General features: G+C 61.4%; 1 protein-coding gene across 1 annotated transcript in view; it reads left to right on the top strand.

The window, feature by feature from the left end:
- NACC2 (NACC family member 2) overlaps positions 1 to 21,185 on the top strand; it is a 28,757-nt gene extending 7,572 nt beyond the window's left edge. The window contains exons 2-5 of the mRNA XM_047093864.1: positions 16,612 to 16,776; positions 18,758 to 18,863; positions 19,207 to 19,304; positions 20,680 to 21,185. Coding sequence (XP_046949820.1) covers positions 16,612 to 16,776; positions 18,758 to 18,863; positions 19,207 to 19,304; positions 20,680 to 21,185 — 875 coding nt within the window. The remainder of the gene's footprint in view (positions 1 to 16,611; positions 16,777 to 18,757; positions 18,864 to 19,206; positions 19,305 to 20,679) is intronic.
- Positions 21,186 to 21,602: the final 417 nt, after the last annotated feature.

Raw genomic sequence — 21,602 nt, 5'->3', positions numbered from 1 at the left:
CTACGTTTTCTTCCAGATGTTTTACGGCGTTGGGTCTCACATTCGGCGTGTGGCCCGTTCTGGGTCAAGTTCTGTGTGAGGCGTGAGGCGCGGGGCAGGCTCCTTTGTCTCTCACGTGATGCCCAGTTCTCTTTCAAAGAAATGTCACTTATGAAAAAACCCGGTGATAGTTACCGCACATACTCATTTTGTGAGACTTGAGCTCCTCACGGTCCTAGTGAGGGACCAGCAGTGGATTCTGAAAACTCGCAAACACGTCTTTATAGCGTTTGACGGTTTGTGGTAGTGATGTGTGATTTACGTGCCGTGAAGTCAGTCCCTTGTCGTTGTGCGGGGGTGTCCGTGGCCGCGAGCGTGCGTGCCCTGGAATTCTGGGCGGACGCTTGTGTTCCGCCTTCTCTTGTTTTCTTCGTGGGGACTGTCGTCCTTCTGTGTCCCTTGTGCATGCTGTGTCTCTGCAGGCCGCCTTTGTCCCTGACCGTCCTCCACCTGGTTTCGACGTGCCCCTGTGTGGTGTCCTCTGTGTTCATTCTGCTGACGTCCATGGAGCCTTTCAGGCACGTGCATTTATACCGTGGTTTCTCCAGGTGTCTTTGTGCCCCTCTGTCCGGAACCCCGGTCACGTGGCCTTTTGCCCCTGCGATCTCCGAGGCTCCGTGTGTTGACCGAATAGTTCCTATTGCTGTTTCTAATGCTTGCCGATCTTCTCTGCAGTTGCATTTGGTTCTGATCTTTGGCTCCCTGTTTCTCTCCTCATTGGGTTCCTCTTTTGTTGTTTTTTTAAAGTTGATGTATTTATTTTGAGAGGGAGACAGAGAACGAGCCGGGGTGGGGCAGAGGGAGAAGGAGAGAGAATCCCCAGCAGGCTGTGGCACTGTGAGCACAGAGCCTGATGCGGGGCCCGATCCCACAACCCTGGGATCATGACCTGGGGTGAAATCAAGACTCAGACACTCAAGCCACTGAGCCACCCAGGCGCCGCTGGCCTCCTCTTTTGCACAGCTTTAAAAGTTGCGGTCGGGGCGCCTGGGGGGCTCGGTCGGTGGAGCGTCCGACTTTGTCCCAGGTCATGATCCCGCGCTTCGTGGGTTTGAGCCCCACGTTGGGCTCTGTGCTGACGGCTCAGAGCCTGGAGCTGCTTCGGATTGTGTGTCTCCCTCTCTCTCTCTCTGCCCCTCCCCTGCTCTATCTCCCAAAAATAAGTAAACATTAAAAAAAAATTTTTTTTAAGTTGTGGTCACGTTACGTGGCTAGTTTAAAGCCTCTGCCACTGGTGCCGTCCTGTGTCGTTTCCTGGGGTGTCTCTGCTGACCGGCTTTCTCCTCCTTAGGGGTCGTCTTCTTGTGGTCTGTCGGTTGTTTGTGGATACGGGACGTCATCAGTGTTACCTCGTGGAACACTTGGAGTTTGTCACCCCGGGTCTCTCACGGTAGCTGGTTACGTGGCACCCCGTAACAGCGGGCGTGGCAGCCTGCGCCCCGGAGCCTCCCTGCTCTTGTGGGCTCCCTGCTGCCCTTTGTGTCCTCTGTTGGGCTTGATGTCATGAGGTCCGTTCACGATTTAGCAATGGCAGTTTTCGGATTTTGTTTAAAGACCTCTTTCTCCACGTCTGGATGGCTGTGATGTTCTTCTAGGTGTTACTTAAACAATTCTGATTTGGAATCATTTTCCTTATTTTTTTTTTAACGTTTATTTTATTTTTGAGAGAGAGAGAGAACATGAGCTAGCAGGGAGGGGCAGGGAGAGAGGGAGACACGGACTCCGAAGCAGGCTCCAGGTTCCGGGCCGTCAGCGCCGAGCCCGACATGGGGCTCGAACTCACAGACCGTGAGATCGTGACCTGAGCCGAAGTCGGGCGCTCAACCGACTGAGCCCCCCAGGCGCCCCGTGATTTGAAATCATTTTAAATTTACAAAAACGTTTCAAGATCAGTGCCCTTTGCTCAGACTCGCTCACGGGTAAGAATGTGCCACGTCTGTTTCTCTTCCTGCGGAGAGGCTGTGGGGGTCTTTGGACCGTTGGGGGGCGAGCTGCAGACATTATGTCCTTTTGCCCCCAAGTACTGATCATTTCCTGCAAGTGGGGACAGTCTCTTCCATAGACACAGTCCCGTGCTCCACGCACAGGAGGCCGGGCGGTGACGCCGTGCTGCTCGCCGGCCTGTGCCTGAGTCCCTCCACGTGTCCCCATGCCATCCTCCAGAGCGGCGCGGTTTTCCCCCAACCTGTGCCCGGTTCGGATGCGCACACTGCGTATCGTGGCGGTTCTCTGCCCTCCCCTCCTCGGCCTTTGCCCTTCAGGGCACTTCTCTTTCTGAAGAGCACAGTTCAGCCGTTTGGCTGAATGTCCCTCTGCTTGGGCTCAGGTTGTGCGTTTCGGCCGCATCTCGGGGGAAACGGTGCCTGGTCCCTCCCGGCGCGTCCTCTCGGGAGGCACCTGAAACCCGTGCGGCTTCACGGTGGTGATCGGTGACCCCGGCCGGGTGGAGCGTGGGTTCGCCCTCGGCGTCTGTGATCCTGCCTGGGCTGGTTACTAACTCCTTACGCCCTACCCTTGCTAGTTGGCCCTCTGTGTTCGGGAAGGGCTTCTCGACATATCCCACTCCGCTCCTGCGGTGCTCCCTCCCTTACTGTGTCTCCCGTGTGAGTGGAGAGGGGTTTTTGGGGCATTTGTCATCTCGTTTGGCAAAAATCCAGCTGTCTCTCCCTTCAGCGGGGAGTGGCGTGGAGAATTCACCGTCGAGGTGCGAGGTCTGCGTCCTTGTTTTCAAGACCCCCTGTCCGTCAGAGCTGGGACTCATAGATTTTAAAAACCGCAGGTTCGGGCCGGTGTCTCCGAATCCAGTCCGACCCCAGGGTTGTCCTAGCCTCCCCTCTTCCTGATGTCCGTTCTCCGAACAGACAAGATCCGACGCTCCTGTTTCCGCGTGAAAGGCGTTTACGTCTGTAGTGTGAGTGGAATCGATGTTTCAACGTGCGGTGATCTGGGGTCCACGGTTTACTTTTTTCCCACCCAACTTCCGAGTGGGTCTGCCACTTTTCATTGAGAAGACCACCTCTGTGGGCACCGCCCTGCTGACCCCGTGTGCATGTGGCATGTGGGCCCCATCCCTAGCCCTGCCCTGTCCCCTCTGTCACTGCTGGTCCCTGTGCCAGGGCACACCGCCCGCATTCCTGCGTAAGGTCGGCCTCTGGTTTTGTTCCTTACAGCCGTCCTGCCTTTTTTCTGCATTTTTACGTGTTTTGTCAAATGCCACACAAAAGTACCTGCGGGGTTTGGTTGGGATTTCGTTGACTCTGCAGATCAGGCTTGTGCTGAGATCCCTCCAATGTTGGGTGTTTCCTCCATTTACTTACATCTTTTTCGGGTTTTCTTGGGACTGTTTTGTAATTCTCTGCATGTTTGTTGTTAGATTAATTCCTAGAATTCATTTTTTGTTTGAATCTACGTGGTATTTTTTTTTTCATTGTTTGTTGCTTGTATGTAGAAACAAATTGAATTTATTATTTAAAAGCAAATCTGGGGGCCCCTGGGTGGCTCAGTTGGTCAGAGGTCTGACTTCGGCTCGGGTCATGATCTCACGGTCCGTGAGTTCGAGCCCCGCGTCGGGCTCTGTGCCGACAGCTCGGAGCCTGGAGCCCGCTTCGGATCCTGTGTCTCCCTCCCTCTCTGTTCCTCCCCCGCTCACACTCTGTCTCTCTCTCAAAAATAAGTAAACATTGAGGGGCACCTGGGTGGCTCAGTCGGTTAAGTGTCCGACTTCAGCTCAGGTCATGATCTCGAGGTCCGTGAGTTCGAGCCTCGCATCGGGCTCTGTGCTGACACCTCCGAGCCTAGAGCCTGCTTCGGATTCTGTGTCTCCCTCTCTCTCTCCGCCCCTCCCCTGCTCATGCTCTGTCTCTCTCTGTCTCAAAAATGAATAAAAACATTAAAAAAAAGTAAGAAAAATAAGTAAACATTGAAAAGTGAATAAAAACTAATAAAAACAAAAAAAAATTTTTTTAAGTAATAAAAAAAAAAAACCCTGGCCACCGCCCACTCATTTATTCCAATAGTTTCCCTGCAGACTCTCAGATTTTCTCTGTGTCCCATCCTGTCACCTGCTGGCAATGGTGGCTTTATTTCTGTTCCTGGCCCTTTTGCTTCCTTTTTGCCCGACCGTACTGGCCAGACCTTCCGGTTCACTCGAGTGTCTCATCTCTGAGCTCAGGAAACACGTTCAATATTCATCTTCAGGTAGGATATTTGCTCTAGGCTTTTGTGACGCGTGTTATGAGGTTAAGGATGTTCTTTTCTTACGTTAAGAGGTTGGTGTGTTTCTTTTTCATAAATCAGGGTTGAATTTTAACAAAAGCCTTGTCTCTAAACACTGAACCGGGCATCCCGCTTTCCTCTTCTGCCCGTTACTTTTCTGAGTTACGCTGATTGCTTTTTTGAACGTTAAAAAAACAAAACACTTGTGTTTCTGGAATAAGTTCAGCCTAGTTACGATTGAATTTCTGCATTCGGCCTCCTCCTCCTTTTTTTTTTTTTTTTTTTTTGCCCGGTTTTGGTGACCGTCCTGAGGTGTGAGGCCCTCCGCAGTGTCCGTGCCCCGGAAGGGGCCTCAGGCAGTGTGGAAGGGGGCCACCTGCTTCAGTGGGAGCCTGGGCACGTGGCCTGCACGGTCCTGGGCTCCGGCCTCAACGCCAGGAAACCTGCTGGCACAGGCCCCACACGCGGTGTGGGCGCCCTGGTGTAGACACATCCCCCCCCCCCCACCTCGCAGGAGGCGGGGGGCTCCGAACCAGGGCCTGTGGGCCGCGGAGAGCGCCTCGAGGGTCAGATCCGTTTCACGGGTGACCACCCGCCGCGGGAGAGAGCCTGGACGTTCCTCGCTTGCGAGCACCGGGCCGCGTGTCTCATTTCCCTTCAGACGGTGCCTCACGTTTCCCTGTGGTGTTATCCACCTTCTGAAATGAGCCGAGAATTCCTTCCTGCCTGTTTTGTACTTTTATGTCTTCTCAGTCGAGGACTCAGTCCGCCTGGAAGCGTGCTCCTGCCTCTCCGGACGGTTGTCGGCCGCATCTGTTTTTCTGACTCATTGGCGTGAACTTGTCCCTAACATCCTCTTAAGGTCCCTCCTGACGTCTGGAGCGGGGCCGTCCCCTCATGTGTTTCGTGCAGCCCACGACCTAAGGATGCTGTTTATGTCGTTAAAGAAAGATCTCCCGGGCGCCTGGGGGGCTCAGACGGTTAAGCGCCCGACTCTTGGTTTCGGCTCAGGTCACGATCTCACGGTTCTTGGGTTCGAGCCCCGTATCAGGCTCTGTGCTGACAGCGCGGAGCCTGCCTGGGATTCTCTTGCCACGCTCTCTCTGCCCTCCCCTGCTCTCTCTGTCTCTCAAGATAATTAATTAATTAACAGAAACATGTGCAGCTAAAGTCGTGTGCGCCCCAGACAGCCTCAAATACTTCCCGTCGGTCTGTTCACCCTGGAGGTCTACAGGCCCCCGTCCTGCAGGGGCCTGTGCTGTGTTCCGAACACTGTTAGTTTGTGCCTTTTTTTCCTTTCCTTTTTCTTCGGAGAACCAACTTTTGGATTTTTTTCTCTATTTTCTGTCTTTGTATATGTTTTCATCTCACCGTACTACAACTTTCTCTGAGTTTATTCGCTGTTCTTGCCCTGGATTTTTTTTTTTTTATTTTTAAAAAAAATTTTTTTTTTCAACGTTTATTTATTTTTGGGACAGAGAGAGACAGAGCATGAACGGGGGAGGGGCAGAGAGAGAGGGAGACACAGAATCGGAAACAGGCTCCAGGCTCTGAGCCGTCAGCCCAGAGCCCGACGCGGGGCTCGAACTCACGGACCGGGAGATCGTGACCTGGCTGAAGTCGGACGCTTAACCGACTGCGCCACCCAGGCGCCCCTGCCCTGGATTTTTAAGACAGATCCTTCGGGGCGCCTGGGTGGCTCTGTCGGCTGAGTGTCTGACTCCATTTTGGCTCAGGTCATCATCTCAAGGTTTGTGAGTTCGAGCCCCTCGTCGGGCTTTCAGCTCTCAGCACTGAGCCTGCTTCGGACCCTCTGTCCCCCTCATTCTCTGCCCTTCCCCCACTCTAAATAAACTTGAAAAAAAAAAAAAGGACAGATTTTCAGATGACTGACTTCTCAGCCTTTTACGGTAAGTGCGCGTGGGGCCACGCACTTCCTGGGCCGCGCGGCTGGCTTCATCCTGTCTCGCGCGTTTTCATCGTCACCCATGAAACAGATTTTCTGGTTGTGTCACTGAGTCGCGGTGTTTTCCTCGACCCTTGGCTTTGCGACGGCGTGTCCCTCAACTTCCAACCACACTTTGGGTTTTCTGGTCATGTTTTTGTTGAAGTTTCCAAATCAAATGCCCCGCGAATTTCATACCGCCTCACTGCTCTGGAATTCGTCAGGAATTGCTTTATGCCCCAGAATATATGTTCCATACGCACTGAAGGAAGCAGCCAGGCCGTCAGCTTAATGAACTGCACCGATGACTACGTCGCATCCCACACGCGCCCGCACGTTTGTTCTCGTGTTCCTGCTGGGGTGGCCGCGTACGGTGGTTCTTACGTCCCCTGCCGCGCTGGAGTGTCGCGTGCTCTCAGGTTGGCCCGCCGGCCGCCCCGGTCCGCGGCCGCGGCCGCGCTGTGTCGTCTCCACGCGGCTTCACGATGTGTCGTGGGTTTTGGTGTTTTTGTCCGGGCTTAACAAACCTTCATTGTCTTCTCGCACACAGTCCGGTTCCATCTTGTGTAATCACTGGTGTCTTTGGGTTTCATGTCCCGTCTTTCTAGCGATTTCCCATCCGTCCCCTCTGATCTGTGTTTCTCTATTTTCCCCCTTTCTGGCCGATCAGCCATTTGGTTCTGTTTATTTCCCTTTCTTTTATTATGAGTGTGGGGGCTGCTGTCTTCAGGGTTAGAGAGTCCAACATCCATCTGAGCACGGCCTCCGTCCGGGAGCGTGTTCAGGGCCCGGCCCTCTCCCTCTTAGCTGGGACCTTTCGGTCACCCTGGCTCCCGTGCGCCGCCGGGCCTCCTGGGCTCCCGGGACACGGGGTCATGCTTGCCCCACGTTCCGTGTCTCTTTCGCTCTTTGTGACTCTTGTGTTTCCTTTCTCCGCTTCAGTCTGGATACTTGGCATTCTTTTCCAGGTTGGCATTCCTGTCACCTGCTCTGTTCCGTCTCCTCCAGCGACACCGATCTTCCGTCCAGGGTCTGATCCTTCCCACAGATTCTGGTTTTCTGGTGCAGCTCCCCATTGTGTTGCTACGTTTCCTGCCCTGTCGAGAGCAGGCGCTCCACGGGTGGTGGCCATTGTCTGGGACGGACCACCTTGGGTCTGATCTAATGTCTTTTTGTAAATTGGTTTCTTATTACTCATTTCCCCCTGTTCCTGCTGAGTTCTCGTTGAAGCTCGACACGGTAGGAAGCATCTGGGAGCTCCTGCCAGCGCTCCTCCACAGACGGTCCGTTGTTAGAGGCCTCAGGTGGGAGCCGGCGAGGTGCTCACCGCGGCTCCCAGGCCACGGCCGGTCCTGGGGTTCCCAGACCGCCTCCTCCTGGCAGGCCCCCGAGTCTGCTATCTCGCACGTGGGCACCACATCCCTGATTGCACCTTTCTTTGGTTTCTGAATCTGGTCCTGCACACGTGCTGCTTAGTGGTGGCAGGAATATAGGGGAAGCCGGGCCATCTCCCAGGCCGAGGCCCCTCGAATCTGCACGCTTCAGGCCCGGCTGTCCCTCCCACCCAGCCCTATGGCAGCTGTCCCCTCAGCTCAGGGGCCTGGCCCTGAGACTAATTTTTTTTAAGTTGTTTTTTTTTAATTTTGAGAGAGAGCCTGTGCAAGCAGGAGGGGCAGAGAGGGAGCGAGAGGGTCCCAAGCAGGTTCCACACTGACAGCGCAGAGCCCGACCCAGGGCTCAAACCCAAGATCAGTGAGACCATGACCTGAGCCGAAATCAAGAGTCCGACGCTTAACTGACTGAGCCGCCCTGGGGCCCGTCCAGCACCTTATTTTTCATGCAGCTTTTGGAGTTGTTCTTGATGGGGGGGGTCACTCCCCCATTGCCGTACAGGGGTCTCTGGGGCACCTCACAGGTTAAATGAGTTTGTGTTTGTGTAGCTGATGTGTGCTAATCATTGTAAAGAGTATAGAAGGTCACACTGGGGAGAGCTGTTCTCCACCCGATGCTCCGCCTCCCGCTGTCTCCCAGCGGCCTCGCGTCCCGTGTTTTGTCTTCAAGCATAGCCCGTGCGTGCATCTTACATAAACACGGTCCCAGGGCACGCAGAGCCCCACTGTGTTTTCAGGGTGACCAGTGTCACCTGGTGTCACGGACCAGGATCTGTCCGGGCCGTCCACGGTGGACGTCTCGAGTCCGCGGAGCTGACGGACGAGAATGCGGTCAGGCTGGCAGTGCGGGCAGCCGCTGGGTTTGCCGGGACACCAGCTGGGGCCTCGGTGGGGTCTCCCAGGGCCAGACGTGGGTGCTGGACACAAAACGGGCAGCCCTGTGGGGTCTGGGGACAGGCAGCATCCGTGGCAGGTTTGAGTGGGACTGGCTGAGTTGGACGGGGAGCCTCCCAGAGGAGGTTTGGAATGTTATGAGCCGGGCCCCAGAGGAGCTGCGGCTCAGGGTCGCCCTGGGTGCCGTCCAGGGCTGCAGGGTCAGAGCCTCACGTCCTGTCCGGCCGCTGTGCCTGCGCCTGCCTGCGCACGGGGACCCGGGGACCCTACCTGTGCACGGAGACCGTTCCCGCGTGGGGGCCCCCCGGCAGGGCGTTTGCACACAGTCTCTCCTCGACGTTTCTGTGTCCGCTCGTAGGTTTCTTTCTTCAGGGCTTTCCCTGCCAGACTTGTTATTTTGTGCCCGATGTGCTGGGATCTCGTTGGTTCTGAGATGCCTTCTGTCCTTCCTTGCCTCTTAGCCCCCGCAAAATAGGGTTCGCCTCACAGTCGCTGGGGGACGTGGCTACATTGGTGGCATTTCTGTCCTCACGTGAAAGAGCAGTCCTCTGTGATGACCCCCAGCTGCTGATGCTCTGCCCCACCCCTCGGGGCCCAGGCGCGCCTTTCGGAAGGACCCCCTGCCCTGTGTCCAGGATGCCAACGCGGTTGTGTTCAGACGCATGGGCGCCTTTGTAGGTGTGGCCCTTTCAGAACTGCCTGCCTGGTGGGTGTTGGGGGCGCCTCCTGGGGCCCAGCAGCAAGGGGCAGGGCAGGGCAGCGCTGGGCGGGCCGCCTGGGCGCTCACGATACACAGCAGCTCCGTCAACCCTCCGTGCCGCCCGACATCACCCACCCCCACCCCATCCCCTGCGGTCACCGATCTGTTCTCTGTCCCCACACGAGACACTGGGCCGTCTCCAGTCAGGGCATTTGTGAGCAGAGCCGCTGTCCGCGTCGTTGCTCAGGGCCCGAGCGACTGTCTTCATCCCGTTTCCCTGGCTGAGCACCCAGGTGAGGAAGTGCGGCTCCCACACTCAGACTGTGTTCAGCTTTGGAAGAGCTGCCCAGCCATCCTCTGGAGTGCCCGTGTCCCCTGCCCAGCCGCCTATGGAGTGCCCATGTCCCCTGCCCAGCAATCCTCTGGAGTGCCCGTGTCCCCTGCCCAGCCGTTCCCCAGGGTGCCCATGTCCCCCTGCCCAGCCATCCTCTGGAGTGCCTGTGTCCCCCTGCCCAGCCGTCCCCCGGGGTGCCTGTGTCCCCTGCCCAGCCATCCTCTGGAGTGCCCGTGTCCCCTACCCAGCCGTTCCCCAGGGTGCCCATGTCCCCCTGCCCAGCCATCCTCTGGAGTGCCTGTGTCCCCCTGCCCAGCCGTCCCCCGGGATGCCCGTGTTCCCTACCCAGCCATCCCCCAGGATGCCTGTGTCCCCTACCCAGCCATTCCCCAGGGTGCCCATGTCCCCCTGCCCAGCCATCCTCTGGAGTGCCTGTGTCCCCCTGCCCAGCCGTCCCCCGGGGTGCCCGTGTCCCCTGCCCAGCCATCCTTTGGAGTGCCTGTGTCCCCCTGCCTAGCCGTCCCCCGGGATACCCGTGTCCCCTGCCCAGCCATCCTCTGGAGTGCCCGTGTCCCCTGACCAGCCGCCTATGGAGTGCCTGTGTCCCCCTGCCTAGCCGTCCCCCAGGGTGCCCGTGTCCCCTGCCCAGCCATCCTTTGGAGTGCCCGTGTCCCCTGCCCAGCCATCCTCTGGAGTGCCCATGTCCCCTGCCCAGCCGCCTATGGAGTGCCTGTGTCCCCCTGCCTAGCCATCCCCCAGGGTGCCCGTGTCCCCTGCCCAGCCATCCTTTGGAGTGCCCGTGTCCCCTGCCCAGCCGCCTATGGAGTGCCTGTGTCCCCCTGCCTAGCCATCCCCCAGGGTGCCCGTGTCCCCTGCCCAGCCGTTCCCCAGGGTGCCCATGTCCCCCTGCCCAGCCATCCTCTGGAGTGCCTGTGTCCCCCTGCCTAGCCGTCCCCCGGGATGCCCGTGTCCCCTGCCCAGCCATCCTCTGGAGTGCCCGTGTCCCCTCCCCAGCCGCCTATGGAGTGCCTGTGTCCCCTGCCCAGCCATCCTTTGGAGTGCCCGTGTCCCCTGACCAGCTGTCCTCTGGAATGCCTGTGTCCCCTGCCTAGCCATCTTCGGGAGTGCCCGTGTCCCCTGCCCAGCCATCCTCTGGAGTGCCCGTGTCCCCTGCCCAGCCGCCTATGGAGTGCCTGTGTCCCCCTGCCTAGCCATCCCCCAGGGTGCCTGTGTCCCCTGCCCAGCCATCCTTTGGAGTGCCCGTGTCCCCTGCCCAGCCGCCTATGGAGTGCCTGTGTCCCCCTGCCTAGCCATCCCCCAGGGTGCCCGTGTCCCCTGCCCAGCCGTTCCCCAGGGTGCCCATGTCCCCCTGCCCAGCCATCCTCTGGAGTGCCTGTGTCCCCCTGCCTAGCCGTCCCCCGGGATGCCCGTGTCCCCTGCCCAGCCATCCTCTGGAGTGCCCGTGTCCCCTGACCAGCCGCCTATGGAGTGCCCGTGTCCCCTGCCCAGCCATCCTCTGGAGTGCCCGTGTCCCCTCCCCAGCCGCCTATGGAGTGCCTGTGTCCCCTGCCCAGCCATCCTTTGGAGTGCCCGTGTCCCCTGACCAGCTGTCCTCTGGAATGCCTGTGTCCCCTGCCCAGCCATCTTCGGGAGTGCCCGTGTCCCCTACCCAGCCGTTGCCCGGGGTGCCCGTGTCTCCCTGCCCAGCCGTCCCCGGGGTGCCCGTGTCCCCTACCCAGCCATCCCCCAGGATGCCTGTGTCCCCTGCCCAGCCGTCCCCCAGGGTGCCCGTGTCCCCTGACCAGCTGTCCTCTGGAATGCCCGTGTCCCCTGCCCAGCCATCTTCGGGAGTGCCCGTGTCCCTCTGCCCAGCCATCCCCGGGGTGTCTGTGTCCTCCTGTGCACTGTGGCTGGGGACCAGCGCCCAGTGGCCACCCCTCGCCCCACTCAGGCCGCAAGTTCAGCCGCACCGTGCGTGTGGAGTGGTGTCTCCATGCGGTTTTATTTGGAGTTTCTGGTGGCTAACGTGGCTGCCTCTTCGGTGCCGGTCTGCCGTCTGTGTGTTCTCTCACCAAGCATCTGTTTGGATCTTTTGCCCATTTTAAAGATCGAGTTGTCCGTTTTCTGGCTGTCGGGCGTTGAGAGCCGCTGCGGGTTTTCAGCACAAATCGCCTGTTGGGTGCAGGCCTGCAGGCTGGGGCCGCTGTCTTTGCGGGAGGCTTTCCCTTCCGTGGGGTCCCGCTAATCAGGCCATTCCTTCAGGGGCTGTGCTTTCGGGGTCGTGTGTAAGCTTTTCGCCGAGCCCGAGTTCACGAAGAGTCTCTTCTGGAAGTTTTGTAGTTTTGTGTTTTACGCGAGGTCCCGGGTCATCTTTGTCAATTTCCGCGTCAGGCGTGAGGCTCAGATCAAGGGCGGCTTCACTTTTGTGATCTGTCCGTGCCTGGCTGCTTCCTCTGCACCACGTGCCGAAGCAGCTGTCACCTCCCCCGTGGAGTGGTGAGCGAACCTTTGTCACAACTCAGCCGAGCGTGTCTGTGCCGGCCTGTTTCCGTGCTGTGGACCGCGTGTCCCTTCGCTTGCCCGTACGTACCGTTCCGATCGGTTTATAGTGAGTTGAAAGTGGGTAGTGTGACCGGCCTTTTTCTTTCCGTTTGGCTTTACGTTGTGCTTTCCGATATAATCAAGGACTAGGGGTTCGATTTCTTATTGTGCCATTTTAACAAATGACACGTACTCTGAGTGTCCCCTCCCTTGTCCTCACACCTCCGCGCCCAACCTCCCCGGGGCTCGGTCACCTGCTGGCGGCCACACACATTGGTGGGGGCTCCCTGCCAAGGATGGGGGCTGCCTAGGCCATCTCCGAGGGGCCGCCAGAGACACTCTGTGCATCTGGGGACAGGAACAGAGGCCACACCGTTGGGGCGTGGTGATGCACCGGCATCCCGTGGGCTGGGGACTCTGTGTGTCTTGCTTGGGGAGAGAGTCCATCGCTTCCTCCAGGTTCCTGGTGACCCACAGGAGGGTGAGAAGGTGCAGGGACGGAGGTCAGTGACCCTCCCGGGGTCCCTGCAGGCCTGCGTCACCAGCGCTGCCTTCTATCCGTGCTTAACAGACTGCGAAATGAGGACCACAGCCCTCGTCTCCCACAGAGGCCTTTCATTCTTTCAAGAGAATCGTGTTGTTGGGCTGGAATATCGTGACGCAGGATTTGCCGTGACAGCTGTTGCTGAGGGCACAGTTCGGGGGCGTCGGGCACACGCACGCTGCCGTGCAGCCGTCCCCTCCGTCCGTCCCCAGGAGTGTCCATCTTCCCAGACCGAACTCGGTCCCGTTACACGCCGACCACCCTGCCCCCCGTGCTGTCTGTCCCTGTGGGTCCGACTCCTCTCGGCCAGTGGAATCTGACGGGACTTGTCCTTCTGTGCTGGTTTCCTCTCACCCAGCACGATGTCCTCGCCGGCTGGATTCACGCAGCGTCACCGAGTCAGGGAGCAGCTGGGTCCCTTCTTGGTGCCCAGAGTCCCTGGCGGGTCCACCCATGAGTCCTGTGTCCACAGTTGCAGTTTTCTCTGTCCGGTGATCCGAGGGAAACTCTGCCTGTCCTTGGTTGCGGCTGCCCCTTTGGCCCAGATCAGCTACTGTTCCGGATCATTCCGTAGAGGCCTTTTGACCGGGACTCACCTTTCCTACAGGGAGAGCGATTACTCACCTCTCGGGACAAACACCTAATTGCTCTTCACTTTCATGTGCTTCTCTCCAAATTCCACGGGCCCAAAATATTCGGAGCCCACGGTCCTGGAGACTGGAGCTGTTGCTGGTTGAAAACGAGGCCGTTGATGGTGAGGGTGGTGGTTCCGCCATGGTGGCCAGTCCCCGAGTGACCTCAGTGTGGTCCGTGGGTCCGTCTGCGGGCTGCCGTGTCCCTGCCCACAGCCCACCGAGGGGCCTCCCGCCAGCCCCGCAGTCAGGGACGCCTGCCCGAAGGCCACGGGGACACGCGAGGGGCCCCGTGCACGCTCTCCCAGGCTCCCAGAACCTGGTTGTAAGCTGCCCCCTCCTCTCCCTGGGAGGAGGGGACTTGGGGCCCGGGGCAGGGGCAGGGGCAGGGAAGGCTTTGGGCGCACCTTTCCAGATGAGCCACCACGCGGGTTCGGGTATTTTTAGCTGGCGCAGTATCCGCTAGGCAGAGCAGAAATAGAAGAGGCTGTTCTGGGTGTTCTGGATCTGCTGGTCTCTGGCTCTCCGGAGCTGGGCTGGGGGCCGGGGTCCGGGGGCTGAGGCGGCGGTCCGGGGGTGGGGGGTGGGGGCTGGGGTGGGGGCGGAGGGCGGGGGCGGGAGGCTGGGGCCGGGGTCCGGGGGTGGGGGCTGGGGTGGGGGCAGGGGCTGGGAGCGGGGGTGGGGGGCAGGGGCTGGGGGTGGGGGCGGGGGTGGGGGCTGGGGTGGGGAGCTGGGGCCGGGGGCAGGGGCCGGGGTCTGGGGCGGGGGGCTAGGGGCTGGGGGCGGGGGGCTGGTGGCCGGGGTTGGGGGTTGGGGGTTGGGGGGTAGGGGGCTGGGGGCCGGGGGCCGGGGCGGTGGGCGGGGGGCCGGTGGCCGGTGTTGGCGGGTAGGGGGCTGGGGGCTGGGGGCCAGGGGCCGGGGCGGGGGTGGGGGGCAGGGGCGGGGGCTGGGGGGCGGCCCGGGGGCAGGGGCCGGGGTGGGGGGCTGGGGCTGGCGCTGGGGCCGGTCGGGGGGCAGGCGAGAGGAGCGGAAACAACTTCTGCTGTTTGGAGAAACACGGCAGGCTGCGTTGTGGACGCCGTTATTTCTGTTGGTGAGCGCTCTTTATGTAAATGCCGCGGCGCTGGCTTTGGCTCTGCGTCTGCGTGTGTAATCACAGCAGGCCGTGGGGGGGGCGGGGGCGGGTAATTATGTTTTAAAATACCACCCGGGTTGTTTTTCCTGTGCTCCCTGAGCCCCCGGGTATGCCAGGTTTGGAAGGTTCTCTGTTGCTCTCTGCTCATCTGCCCCCACCCGCGTTCCCCACACACACCTGGTGGGAGGTGCCTCCCGTTCCCCAGAGCGACTGCCCCCCCTACTTGAGCCCTGATCTGGGCGGGGGGGGGGGGGTGCTGGGCACTGGAGCCCAGCCTGCCTTCTCCCGAGGGGCTGTCCTGTGGCTCCAGGAGGCCGGCCCCCACGACCACCCCGACGGGAGCTTGAGGCTGCCGGGTTCTGGCCGCCTGGGGGTGAGGGTCTGCCCAAGATGCCTCCTTGCCACCCTGCCTCCTGAAGCCCCTTTGCAGCAGCCCCCGTGTGGCTTTCCCAGGTCTGTGGCCCGGCCCAGCCTGGCACCTGCCACAGTGGGGCCAGGTGCTGAATTTTCCTGGGACCCCCTAAGCGGGGATGGGTCACAATGCCGAGGGGACAGGACCACTGCTCCAGCCTGAGTGGCCAGGTATCCCTGCCTGGAGCCTGATGGAGAGCAGGTTCCAGCCTGGCCCTGCCCTCCAGGTATCTGGGCACTACAGGGTTCTACAGCCACCCCCTCTGGCCCAGGAGCCGCTAAGGCTGCTACAGAGAACCGCTGTCCTTGACCATGAGGGCCCAACCCTGAGTGGCCCTCTGAGCAGCCTGAGGCCCTTGCCGGCATGCAGACCTTGCCCCTGTGTCTGGGTGGCTGAGGGCGGGCTGGGCCGTGCTCTCTGCCAGCTGTGTGGGGGAGTCCCCTGCCCCGGACCAGCTGTGATTTCTCAGTGACAGCAGCTGACCGGGAGCAGGTGGCCCTCCTGGGAGGTGACCCAGAGTGGCCCATGTGCTGGGGACACAGGGTGAGGGAGGCGGGGTGAAGCGTGCCGGGCTGATGGCAGCATGTGCGTGGCAGGGGGCTTTGCCCTGGAGCCCTGCCCCGTGCAGAGGCCCTTCGCTGACCCTGTGATGAGCGTGCGGCTTGTGTGGCTGCTGGGGTGGGGGGGGGGGGGGGCAAGGAGACCAGGGGGCTGCAGGGAGATGGGGGAGGATGTGGGGCTGGACTTGGGGGCACCTGCTTAAGGGGTCTTGGGACACAAAGCCTGGTGGGGCTCAGTCCTCTCCACCACGGGAGCCTCCATGCGGCGTCTCTCCCCACCCAGCCTGGCTACCTGATGAGCCCCCGACGGGGCATCCCCTGAGGGCCTCTCCTTGGCCCCCCCAGCACCTGGACGGCACTCGGTGTGGCTGGTGCCCGGTACACTCAGGGCCTTCATGAGCACTAGCGGGGGAGCCCCACCCCGGCCTTGAGAGACAGGCCAGAGGGCCTGTATCCAAGCCAGGGGAGGGTGGAGGGTGGAGCCTCGGGAGGGGAGGGGAGGGGAGGGGGGGACAGTGGCCTTGACGTCCAGCTGCTCTTATGCTCCCGTGTGGCTTGGGGACGTCAGAGGGGGCTCAGCCCCTGCCCCATTGTAGCTGCAGGTTCGGTGAGCTCAGGGGCCCCTGACTGTCAGCTGGCAGTGGTTTGTCAGGAGCATTCCCAGACCACCTGGAGGGCTGGAGGTGCCCTGGGTGGCCTGCCCGACAGTGCCACTGCCCAGCTTTACTGCTGGCAGGTACTTACGGAACTGTCTCTCGTCCCGGCAGCATGGCACAGCGTCCGGGAAGTGCCCACTGGCAGGCAGAGGCCCTGTGTGCCCCCACCTGTGGAATGGGACCGCCCCCGGCAATCAGGCCAGGGGCACAGTGCAGGCCCTATGCGCTCCAGGCCTGCCCTCCACCCGGCAGAGTGCCCGATGAGACCCCGGGGCCGGCCCGGCTGCCCTCCGACCAGCCCCTTGCACATGCCATCCTGAGCCCTCAGTCCTGCCTGATCTGCAGGCCTGTGTCTGGTGGGCACCTCCGGGCCCTCATAGCTTGTTCACAGGTCTGGGTGGGCATCCCTCCCTGCCTTCTTCCGTTCACTTCTCCACTCTGGTCCTCCCTGCAGAGGTCAGGGTGAGGTGGGCAGGGAGAGAGTGGGGAGGGCACGGAGGCAGGGAGGGAGCAGTCGAGCCCACCGTGGAGGGTCTGACCCGAGCCTGGCTGGGCAGGATCTCCATCTCCGTGCCTGAGAGCACCCCTAACCAGATCGGGTCTGTGTCCGCAGTGCAAGAGAAACCAGAACCCATGCCGCTGGAGAGCCGCTCCTGTGTCCTCATCCGCCGCGACCTGGTGGCGCTGCCCGCCAGCCTCATCAGCCAGATCGGGTACCGCTGTCACCCCAAGCTCTACTCAGAAGGGGACCCTGGCGAGAAGCTAGAGCTGGTGGCAGGTGAAGTGCCCCTCCCCGCCCCGTCTATTGTGTGCAGATAGATGTCCTCCTTTACTTTCCTTCCTTCAGAGCTCTGAACAACGTACTCATCACTAATCAGTCAAAAAAAAAAAAAAAAAAAAAAAGAACATCTTAAATTTCCTCTAATTTCCTTTTAGGAGAATGTGTCATTAAGAGGAGTTATTCAATTGAATTAATTTAGCATTTTAATTGAATCCCCCGGGCTGGTCGCACATCTGATTGGCAGGGGCTGCAATCATGATTGTGTTTTAATTTAGGTGGCAGATAAAACCAAATCGAATACAGCGCACAGGCCCCCCTCCCCCAAGTCCCAGAGCGCCCCATCGTTGAGCTGACGGGTAGCGACCGGAGGCTCCAGACGCAGGTCCGAGTCAGAAACGGAATTCTGCAAAAGCGAACGACACAGCAGAGTCCGAAAGCCCATTAGGGCCGGGTGCCTTTGTCAGAAATACTTATCTTTTCGACATGAGGATGCATCTGGCCTCGCAGGCCCCTCGTAGATTTCTAAGGCTCTTCACAGGGAAGACAGAAGATGCTGCCGTCACCCTCGGTGGGGAGGTGGAGCCATTTTCCAGGAGTCTCCTGGTTGGCCGGGGGAGCCCCTAACAGGCTGGCCAGGACCCATGGGCTCCTTCCCTCCCTCCAGTGCTGGCGTGGACCTTCTGTGAGCTTCTGCCCCCCCCCCCCCAGTCCTGTTGGGCACTCCTGACCACCACGCCCTGGGCAGCATCATAGGGTTCTGCCTGAGCCGTCCCCTCTGCTGGGAGCCACTGTCCAAACGGGCAACCTTAGAACAGGGCAGAGAGGGGTGGCTTTGCCTTTCAGCTAACAGCCTGTCTGTCGGGGTTGGGGGTTGGGGGCGGGGGCCAGGGCTGGCCACCATCCCTGGCCCAGCCCAAGCTGGATATCAGGTTCCCAGGCCCCACTGTGTCCCAGCCCCCCCTTTACAGGTTTCCCCACAATGAGGGGGTGTCCCCCGTGTGGCTCAGAGTGACCTGCTCTGCTGTTGGGTGGGAGCCGCTGCAGACGTGAGCGGGGTGGCCCTCAGGGACACCTGGCATGCTGTGGCTGAGGACCGTCCGGCCACACTGACCCGACGCCCCCGGCGGTGGTCTCCATCCAGAATCACGTGTCTGTTTAAACAGTGGGCCCAGGCTCCCCCGGAGACCTGGCCCGTGGAGGGAAGCCAGCCCCAGGCCGCCCAGCTGGGGACCCACACGCAAGAACACCTCCTTGTGTCTTCCTTCCACCCTGCCCCCCGAGAAAGGAGCCCCCCCCCCGCCGTTGTCTTTTTCACAAGATTCAGCACGTGATCTGTGACAACTGGGGTCACAGAGGCCTGAAGGAGACTTCAGGAGGCCCCAGAGCCCGTTGGGGTTTACCGCACTGTTGTCTCAGGGGGTCGGGGGCACCGTCCGGTGCGGGCTCCTTTCTCCACAAGCAGCTTCCGTTAAATGGAGGCCACCCCACACTCTGGGCGGTGTGTCCTCTGCTGGCTTGGCCCACGCCCTGCGGGGCCCCTGGGCCTTGCCAGGTTTCTTTGGGGTAAACAGTACTGTGTGGGCTCACTGCCCCCACCCCTGCCCTGGGCTGGCGGCGCCCCTCCCCCCACAGGCACAGGGCCGGGTGACCTCCAGAACTCTAGGCCCCAGCACTGCCCGAGGTGCTTTGGTTTGGGGGAAGGGATAGAGAGGCGAGGAGCGTTGCCCAAACCCTGGGCTGAGCAGAGAAACCCCCTGAGGCTGCCAGGGTGATCTGGGGACACGTGGCCAAGGCTGCCTCCTCCAGGTGACAGGGCACGCCCTGGGGTGCTGCACCCAGAAGTCGGGCGGCCTTGCGCCGCTCCCCACACCCCCTGCGCACCTGCTCTGGCCCCAGGAGCCTCCCGGGGAGGTCCTGGCCTTGGGCTGTGTGGGTGGGGAGGCCGAGCGCCTCACTCTTCTGTGTCTGGGGGTCACAGGCTCTGGCGTCTACATCACACGAGGTCAGCTGATGAACTGCCACCTCTGCGCAGGGGTGAAGCACAAGGTCTTGCTGAGACGGCTCCTCGCCACCTTCTTTGACAGGTGGGTCCCTGGGCAGGTGCAGAAGCCTCGAGGGTCTCCTGTGGCTGACGCCTCTCGCGTGTGAGGCCCCCACCTTACTGACTTCACACTTGGGTGTCGGCCCGGGGACTGTGGAGGTGAGGGAGGCGGGGCCTGGGTCTGGGGAGGGCTGTGGACCACCCCCCCTCTAAAACAAAGACCTACGTGCTTCACTTCACGGGTGGGTCAGAAGGTGGCGGGCCTGTTCCCCACCCCTGCACCCTTGGAAGTCAGGAGCGGCACAAGGCGGGGGGCAGGTAGACTTCTGGGTGGGAAAGCCCCATTCCCGTGGCACCTCTGACTCCCCCCCCCCCCCCCCCGCCAGGAACACACTGGCCAACAGCTGTGGCACCGGCATCCGATCGTCCACTAGTGACCCAAGCCGCAAGCCTCTGGACAGCCGGGTCCTGAACGCTGTGAAGCGTAAGTGGACGGGGTCTCCCGGGTCGGGGGCGCAGGAGCGGCGGGGTCCCCCGGGGACCCCGGCCGGGGCGGGCGGCCTCTCCCCGGCACCAGGCTGGCCCTACAGGGCTGGGGGGAAAGAGAAAAGAACAGCTCTCAGGAGCCAGGTCTCGAGGTGCTAACGTTCTTGGTAGGTTTCCAAGCATGATGGATTCAGCTGCGTGCGAAACTATTTTAATATGTGAAATAGATCTAATTTTCCTTTTTGAACAAAACCCCTTATTTACATTTCGAGGTTATTTTGAGCCTTTGCCATCTGCTTGCTGGCTCCTGCCTCCCGCTCCTGGGCGCGTGGGGGCGGAGCCGGTCCATCTCCGCAGCCGACTGCTGCCCCCCGGCCCCAGCCCCGGCCTCCGGAGGAGCCCACCCGCTCCGATCGGGCCAGACGGGCCGAGAGCCGGCCCTCCTGCGGCCGTCGGCTCACGAGACACTGTCTTACTTCCTTGCTTGGAAAACATCTCTTGTGAGGCTAATTCTGTTTTAGAGCAAAGAGGGGCCTTTGTGGTGGATAATGGGAGTCCCAAAGCGTGCAGTGTCAGCGGGGCTCCGGGAAGAGGCCGGGAGGTGTGCGGCCGATGCTGCTGTGAGGGGCTCGCCCTGGGGACCTGGCTCCGGCTCCCAGGTGGCTTGCAGAGCGGGGTCCTGCGGCTCCCAGTGGAGGACAGAGGAGAGGCTCGGCACTGTTTTCAGTGATGACGGATGCGGCCACGGGGCTCACTTCCTCCCGGCGTGGGCTGGGCCGAGGGAAGGTGCTGACCGGCTCCGCCTCGCTCCTTGTCCGGACTCTGAGGAAGCGCCTCTGATGAGCAGGTGCCGAGGGCTGCCTGCCCTCCCTGCCCCGACTCCCCTTCTGACCAGGGCACGGTTACCCATCAGGCTTGTCTGAGCAGGTCTGGGACCCAGGGTGGGTGGGGCAGCGGTCAATGAGGCCCAGAGATGCCAAGGACCTGCCCAAGGCCACACAGCCAGTGGGTGCTCAGGGAGGTACCACGGCCCTGTGTCCGGATGCCAGTTGTCCCGAGGGAGCAGGGCAGGGTCTCCAGGACTGGAGTGAAGGGTGACCCCCTGTCCTCAGGCTGAGGCCAGAAGACGCCTGGGTGGCCATGAGGTCTCTGGAGGCCCCCAGCCATGCCCCCACTGGCTCAGGAGTGGCCACTCCAGCAAATAAGTGCCCTGACCCCGGGGCTGGTGGGGCCCCTCGGGAGGCGGGGGTCACCCTGACCCCGGGGCTGTGGGGCCCCTCGGGAGGCGGGGGTCACCCTGACCCCGGGGCTGGTGGGGCCCCTCGGGAGGCGGGGGTCACTCAGCCCGTGCCCCCGCGCCCCTGTGCTCGCAGTGTACTGCCAGAACTTCGCCCCCAGCTTCAAGGAGAGTGAGATGAACGTGATCGCCGCGGACATGTGTACCAACGCCCGCCGCGTGCGCAAGCGCTGGCTGCCCAAGATCAAGTCCATGCTGCCCGAGGGCGTGGAGATGTACCGCACGGTCATGGGCTCCTCGGCCGCCGGCCCGCCCCTTGACCCCGACTTCCCGCCCGCCGCGGCGCAGGTGTTCGAGCAGCGCATCTACGCGGAGCGGCGGGCCGACGCCGCCACCATCGTGGCTCTGAGGACTGACGCCGTGAATGTCGACCTGAGCGCCGCCAACAACCCCGCATTCGAGGCCGGCGAGGAGGCGGACGGGGCGGGCTCCGTCATCCAGGAGGTGGCCGCGCCCGAGCCGCCGCCCGCGGCCGCCCAGAGCCCCCCGCAGCCCTTCGAGCAGGGCGGCACCAGCTCCAGCCGGCCGCAGACGCCCGCGGCGGCCCGGAGACAGGAGGCGTCCTACGCAGGGACCTTGTAGAGGAGCCGCCGGCCCGCGGGACGGTTTTCCAGCTGCTTGCATGCGTTACTAATACAACAAATGTGATCAAGCCACTTACCTACGGAACTGCTACTGTTGCCTGAAAAAAATGTGATTTTTATCCTGCTTGTATTTAAAGTTGATGAAGGAAACACACGCATTCGATATACTGTAAGGACGAGTCCGCCGGTGACCTCGCGAGGAAGGTCCCAGGGCCCCTTTTGATACCTGCGAGGTTAGCCTCCAGGCTGTGGCCCCGCCCCCCGCCCCCCCCCACCCCTCGCGGCGGGAGGTGGGGGCGGGGGCGAGAGCCTGGCGGGGGGGGGGGGGGGGGGGGGTCCGCCTGCCCTGCCTCCCGGCCCTGCCCACCCCCTCTGCCCAGGGGGCCTGAGGTGTGGGGCAAGCGCCCCCTGACAC

The sequence above is a fragment of the Lynx rufus genome, unplaced genomic scaffold (assembly GCF_022079265.1).
Source record: "Lynx rufus isolate CCGP_SWC_20201006 ecotype Redwood Valley unplaced genomic scaffold, mLynRuf1.p SCAF_36, whole genome shotgun sequence".
Classification (NCBI taxonomy): Eukaryota; Metazoa; Chordata; class Mammalia; order Carnivora; family Felidae; genus Lynx; species Lynx rufus.
This window is presented reverse-complemented; position numbering and strand designations above follow the sequence as displayed.